Source organism: Hevea brasiliensis, chromosome 9 (assembly GCF_030052815.1).
Source record: "Hevea brasiliensis isolate MT/VB/25A 57/8 chromosome 9, ASM3005281v1, whole genome shotgun sequence".
Classification (NCBI taxonomy): Eukaryota; Viridiplantae; Streptophyta; class Magnoliopsida; order Malpighiales; family Euphorbiaceae; genus Hevea; species Hevea brasiliensis.
In genome coordinates, this window is record NC_079501.1 from 29,066,383 (window position 1) to 29,073,457 (window position 7,075).

At 31.7% G+C, this 7,075-nt stretch overlaps 1 protein-coding gene across 1 annotated transcript; it reads left to right on the forward strand.

Moving 5' to 3' along the window:
• Window positions 1-929: 929 nt before the first annotated feature.
• On the forward strand, window positions 930-2,535 carry LOC110648486 (lignin-forming anionic peroxidase-like). Its single transcript, XM_058153651.1, has 4 exons — window positions 930-1,255; window positions 1,361-1,552; window positions 1,657-1,822; window positions 1,919-2,535. Exons 1-4 carry the CDS (start codon window positions 1,034-1,036, stop codon window positions 2,305-2,307), a joined length of 969 nt encoding a protein of 322 aa, XP_058009634.1. The 5' UTR covers window positions 930-1,033; the 3' UTR covers window positions 2,308-2,535.
• Window positions 2,536-7,075: the final 4,540 nt, after the last annotated feature.

Below are 7,075 nucleotides of genomic sequence, written 5' to 3' on the forward strand. Positions count from 1 at the left end.
AGAAAATATTTTTCCGTAACACAAACATTTAACTAGTGTATAATAATAATAATAATAATAATAATAATAATAATAAGCATAAACTGAACTTCATGCTATATTTAAGATTAAATTGAGTCAAAGATTGTTTTGACATTTATAAATTGATGAGATGAATGTAAAAGGAATCAAAAGCAAGAAAGCATTTTTATAAAGCGAGAAAGCAATTAATTAAATCTTTGGCAAAGAAAAGTCACTTTCTGAATTGGACTTTTCCAAGATCTTAACGCACTTTAATCATTGATATTTTATTAAACACAAATCTGACTAAATCATATAAGTACCTGCACCTTGTCTTGCAGGAATCATTCCTCTCCTCCTCAACCCCGCCACCCCATCCCCCCCCCCCCCCCTCAACATCCTGGTTTCATGAGAAATCTTTTTCTTACCGATATATCACATTATATTAAATTTAATTTAATATATATTTTTACTAAATTGACTGTTAAATATTTTTTAATTTATTAAAAAATTATAAAATTAAAATTAAAAAAAAATTACGTAATTCAATCTACCATCGATTTAAGATAAAAACATCTAAAATTTATGTGTTTAATAGATAATCTCATTTATATTTTATATTTTGAGTATGGGTAGATTCTGTTTAGATAAAAAAAAAATCTAGAATAAGATTTTTATTATTTTATTTTTTTCCTTAAACGTACGTACTCTGACTGCAGGAAGAATCCAAGCAGCTGAGTGGTTATTAAATGTTCTCAATTATTTGATTTATTCCAAAAAGAACAATGCCTGGAAAAGTAAGACCATGAATTTTCATTTAGCTGACTTTGAAAATGACAAATAATATATTAAATGATAATCAAGACTTTTGAGCCAGAATAGGTCACAAATTTCTTGGACAGGCCACTATAAATAGGATGTAATCCTTGCTCTTCTTCTGCACTCAAAAATCGAATTTCTCTCAATTTGGTATCAGATTTTCTGCTATACTAATTAAGAAGGGGAAATTGAGAAAAAAAAAATTAACATAAGAATGGCCTCTCGTTTATCTTATTCTTGCATGGTTTTGACAATAGCAGTGTTATTGATTTTCTCAAGCTTGCCATGTCATGCGCAACTTTCTTCCAACTTCTATGATAATACATGTCCTAATGCACTCAGTACTATTAGGTCGGCCATTGATGCTGCAGTTTCGAATGAGCAAAGAATGGCTGCTTCACTCATTCGCCTTCATTTTCATGATTGCTTTGTTCAGGTAGTTCACAACAAATATATAGACATATTTATTTAGTCTTGACATATTATATATATATGCGAATGTTCTTGAGATTAATGTAATTAGCTTTGTCTTTAATTGCAGGGTTGTGATGGTTCAGTTTTGCTGGCAGATACGGCGTCATTTACTGGCGAGAGAACTGCTCGCAATAATGCGAATTCCATCAGAGGATTCGAAGTCATAGATGATGCCAAGGCTCAAGTGGAGAGCATATGTCCTGGAATTGTTTCTTGTGCTGATGTTCTTGCAGTTGCAGCTCGCGATGCATCTGTCGCTGTAAGTTTCTTTCTCCAATCTTTTCCCATTCAGCAAATGTTATACAGCACGAGCTTGTAATTGCCATATTTACGTCCTGAGTTCTGCATATATACAAAACACAGGTTGGTGGACCATCTTGGACAGTGAATCTTGGAAGAAGAGACTCTACCACTGCTAGCCTAAGTCTAGCTAATAGCGACCTTCCTGCCTTCACAGACAGCCTTGATAGGCTTATTTCTTTGTTCGGAAACAAGGGATTAAATGCAAGAGATATGGTTGCCCTTTCAGGTTTGTACGTCAAGAATTTATTTCAATTCTATTTGTACACATGCAATGCGTAGAAGTACATTAAGAAGGCTAAAAAAATTATTGGAATACTTACAGGAGCACATACAATTGGACAAGCTAGATGCCTGACCTTCCGTGGTAGGATTTACAACAACACAAGTGATATTGATCCTGATTTTGCTAACACCCGAAGAAGCCAATGTCCAAATACTGGTGGAGATGGAAATCTTGCACCACTTGATTTGGTGACACCCAATACTTTCGACAACAACTACTACTCAAATCTCATTGCAAGAAGAGGACTTCTTCAATCAGACCAGGTGCTTTTCAGTGGCGGATCTACAGATAGCATTGTTAATGAGTACAGCACAGACTCTTCATCTTTCAGTTCTGATTTCGCATCTGCCATGGTAAAGATGGGAAACATAGACCCCCTCACTGGTTCTCAAGGAGAGATACGCAGGGTTTGCACTGCTGTCAACTAATTTCTCGACGAATCGCTCAAGCGTCTATAGTGTCAAACACTATATATATGTTCCGGAATAAAAAGTAGCTTAAGATCTGTTCCACTTGAGGCATTTTCTCATTCTTGTATTTTCAACTTAAGTGTGATTTAGTCTTGTTCCTTTTTTTTTTTCCCTCCTAGAAGTTATAAAGTGTAATTCATCTCCGCTTGTCCTGAAATAGAAAGTTATTGCATTTTTCCCTTTGTTAAATTGGCTCCAGCGATTCATACATGAACCCAGTACTTCCTGGAATATGAACTAATTGATTCACATAAATATATGAACCAGCCACACACACACACATATGCACATGCACAAATAATTGCACTCAAAATCTCTCAAACAAACAAATTAAGAACAATCGGTTAGCCCTTTAATGCAATTTCTTATCAGGGAACAAAGAACAAAAGTAAAGTAATGCATGGAAGAAATAAGCTTCAAGTATATTTGCTTCAAGAAAGACCATGAGATACAAATTGGTGATATTGAAATTGTCTCCAAAATTATTACTTGAGTTTGAAATTAAAATGAATTAAAAAAGAAAAATCACGAGACAATTTTGACCAACTGATAATCGTCGAAATCAACAGCGGCACATTTACTCTAACATCTAAATACTCTTATAATAATTTAGGACACTTGTACATATGTGGACACAATTTATTTCGAATTAATTTAAATATTGATCAATGATTTTATCAAGCATATCAGAAGAAAGAAACCTTGCAGAATTGTAATGATAATTTGAAGTAAACTAGATAGCTATTTTGGTTAGTTTATTATAGTTGGCTATAGTTCTCACCACTTTTCATGTATATAAACTGAGAACTTTCTGTTGCTCACTTTTGTAATATGGCATCAGAGCTTTATCTGCATCATTCAGAGAACCAGCCTTAGTGATTGTTACACCAGAACTGATTCCCATTAATTTTGCTTGATGGCGAAGATCATTTTTGCTTGCGTTATGCTTTCTTAATGGATCCATCACTAGAAGAATCTCTGTATCTTCCGTGAGTTCGATGCAACAATCTAATTGTGGCATGGCTCTTGAAGTCGGCGTCAACTGTGTTTTACATGCAAGATGCGAAATAGATTTGAGATAAGTTGCATCAGCGTTTTTCCCAACCTGATGATTCTCTAATCTACCATCTACAATACTTTTGGTGCATAGTAGTAACACAAGAATTGCTCTAATGGTTGGCTGTGCAAGAAAGAGTATGCTCAAGGGATTGGCTTCATCGAATTAATCTCATCCCTGTTACTCAAAATTTCTGTCCAAGATGTCTCACAAATAATGATTATGAAACCGCTTCCCACATCTTCTTGGTATGCAAGTTTCCGCGGGCTGTACGGACTTTGTTTCTTTCGTGGTGGGATACCAAATTTTGCATCTCAAGACCCATTAGTAGCCTTTTTTAAAGAATGCGGGTCTCTAATTCAGGGGAAATTTCAAAAGCAATTCTGGATGAATTTGTTATGCGCCTTTTTATAGTCTATTTGGCTCGCGAGGAATGAAAAAGCTTTTAACGGGAAAGATATTATGGAATTTGTTTATTAATCTTGCACAGATTAGCGACATTGATAAAGGTATTAGATGCATCCTTCCCCTTCCCTGCCATGGATTTGTTGATTGCTTGTGCATCCATTAAGTCATGGTCCAATCCTCTCAAAAGGAGGCAATTGAGTTCTTGGTTGGCTCCTCCCCTCAGTTGGTTAAATGGAACTTTGATGGATCCGACTTGGGTAAGCCAGGAAGAAGAGCCACTGGAGTTCTTCGCAATGGTCGAGGTTCTTTTCTCTGTTAATTTTCGTGTCCATTTGGGTTTGAGGATTCCAATTGTGCAGGATTGAAAGCCATACAAAAGCTCTTCAACTTTCTGTTGGTTCACCACAATTGCATTCTTCAGGTCATATTATCATCGAATTAGATTCTAGGATTGTTGTTTTCATGGGTCTTGCATTCTAATAGTGCCCCTTGGCGTCTCTTCTCCGTGGTCAACTCAATCATCGAAATGTATAAATCAGCTTCCAAGTGAAGGAAATTCGATTGCTGATGGATTGGCAAAATTAAATAAGGATTGAGTAGAAGAGAAAACTTTATTGCTTTTCTGTAAACCTGCATCAATTTGTTTGCTACTGTTTTGCTCTCTTTTGCAGCTTTTTTTTTGCTCTGTTTTCTGCTACTATTGACTTTGTTCCACTGGTTTTTGGTCAGTTCTGGGCTCTATAGGATACGGTGTGATGGACCGCCTATGTGTTAGATTGCTGAGCTCTTAGCCTTCTTTTACTATTAATTTTTTATTTTCAATAAAATTTTGCGTTTGTATATATATAAAGAAATGAAACCTATCAAGGATACGTTAAAATGAAACAAACAAGTTCTGGATACATTAAAATGAAATAAACAAGTTCTGGTGAACATTTGAATCATTATTATCTAGATTGGTTTACATACTTAATCATGGGAATGGAAAAGCTTCATTAAAATTACCTGTGACCTAAATCCTTGATAGGTTTCATTTCTCTATATATAGGATTTAGGTCACAGGTGATGTCTCATGATTAAGTATGTAAACCAATTTAGATAATAATGATTCAAATGCTCACCAGAACTTGTTTTTCCATTTTCACGCTTCGTTCATTTTATGAAAATTTTTTTTTGAAAAAATTTTCTTGCTTTTCAAACACTTAAAAAAATGAACTAACAGAAAATATTTTCTTAGTTAAAAAAAATGAAGTTATTTTTTAGGATTTTTTTATGTTTTAAACTTTAATAATAATATATTAAAATGTAAAAATATTTTTATATACATTACATAATTGCAACTAAATAACGAAAAATATTTTTTATAGAAAACATTTTTATATAAGTTATTTTTTATAAAATAAAAAATTTTAAAATATTATAAATTCGTGACTTTTCATCTACTATTTATGTGTATAAAAAAATATCTAATTTTATTTTCAATTCAGGCAGCAAATAAGTCACATATAAGCCAACTTATACTTGACTTATTTAATATATGAGCCAAATCCAAGAAAAATTTTGTATAAATTTAGTCCATCACATGCATATGCATGTATGGACTAATTATTCCTTAAAATTATTATATAATTTTTGTTTAAGCACTGGAGGGGAAGAATACATGATATTAATGGTTAATTCATAAAATATGCATGATGAATTAAATTTATACTAAAATTTTCTCTCAAAGTTAATTATTTATATTCAACTTTTATTTATTAATTATTATTTTCATATATATATATATATATTGAAGGTATGAAACAAGACAAGACAGTGGCACCGAACGCCTCAAGTTTAGACTTGCCTAACCAGCGACAATTAGGCATCTCAATCTATTAGGAAATTTAGAAATAAAAATCCAAAATTTTGTCTTAGTTTAAGATGGTCAGCTATTCTACATGGAGAAATGTCAGAATAATTTTTTTTTGAATGGTGTCAGAATAAGTTAAGCAGGGGTTAACTCTTATCCTACAAATTTTCTTAGTAAGCTGCTTGTTGAAACCTTTCACTTTCACTACACTTTGACAATTACTACAGCAATCATGGTTAAGCATGGTTACATCAATGGTTTACACTATATATAATTTTAGGAGAAAACGTAGAGAGAAGCAAAAAATTTTAAAAAATTATAAATTATTTATTTATTTATGCAAAAGAAAACTTTTAGAAGTGTTAAAAATATAAACTTATAAATAATTATCTAGTTGAATTTATTCGTTAGTAAACTCCTTTCATACAAGTAAATAATTAAAAAATATTAATTTATTAAAATTCCCCATTTTATCCATATTTATCGGGGGAAGAATTTTATTTTATTATTATTATTATTTTTTTATGTTTGTGAGAATTGACAAAGGAGACTCTATAAATGCATGAGTTGAACCAAATAGGAGTTGAGCTCATTCTCATTGAAGATTGATGAACGTAGAATGAACAATCAAATTAAAACAAAAAAGTTGTTAGGCCTATATATGAAGACAAGCTAACAAGCCTTTCCTGACTTCTATTTTATTTTTGAAGGGCCGCCTTGAAGATTTTTTTTCTTTTTCATTTTTAAAGAAAGCCTTGACGATTCTCTAAAATTACTTAAATTTGAAGTTAACAAAATTAGTTTTATTGTTAAGGAGAACCTTCCCATGCATTTTATCCATATATATGCTAATAATCTGCATTATCACAATACCCATGGTTTTAAATAATTGCTGTTACATTACGTAACAACTATTATTTAAAGAAAAATAATAAATTTAATGTCTTTATTTGATATATTTATACTTATTATTTAATTACATATCTTAATTTTAATTATATTTTTAAATATCTACTCATTTCATGAATTTTATAAAATTTTTAAAAAATTTTACATAATGACATATTATTATTGTAACATTACCACTGTTATAAGCCTGTTTCTGTAATCCATGACTGCAGCCATGTTGGATTTAAAACCGCATTAGAAAAATGATTATGATAAGTTCCTTATGGTAAAAAATTTCATACTTCAATCATTCACTTTGTTGTATTCTAGGAAGCAAAACTTGGTAAGCAAGGAATAAATTTTCGCAATTTCAATTCTTTAATTTATTTTATTTAGTAAACAAAACCCTTAGAAGGGAAGAAAGTAGACTCAAAGAAATTTCATTGAGTTTGGCACATGATATAATACAATATAAAGAAAGATTAAGACTTCGAAGCATCCCTTGGGGAACGTACATTTCA

Bases quoted from the DNA above. Each gene is read 5' to 3' on its own strand.
- LOC110648486 (XM_058153651.1), top strand. From the start codon at position 1,034: ATGGCCTCTCGTTTATCTTATTCTTGCATGGTTTTGACAATAGCAGTG. The intron at 1,553-1,656 runs GTAAGTTTCTTT...TACAAAACACAG, and splicing joins CTCGCGATGCATCTGTCGCT to GTTGGTGGACCATCTTGGAC. The intron at 1,823-1,918 runs GTTTGTACGTCA...GAATACTTACAG, and splicing joins AGATATGGTTGCCCTTTCAG to GAGCACATACAATTGGACAA.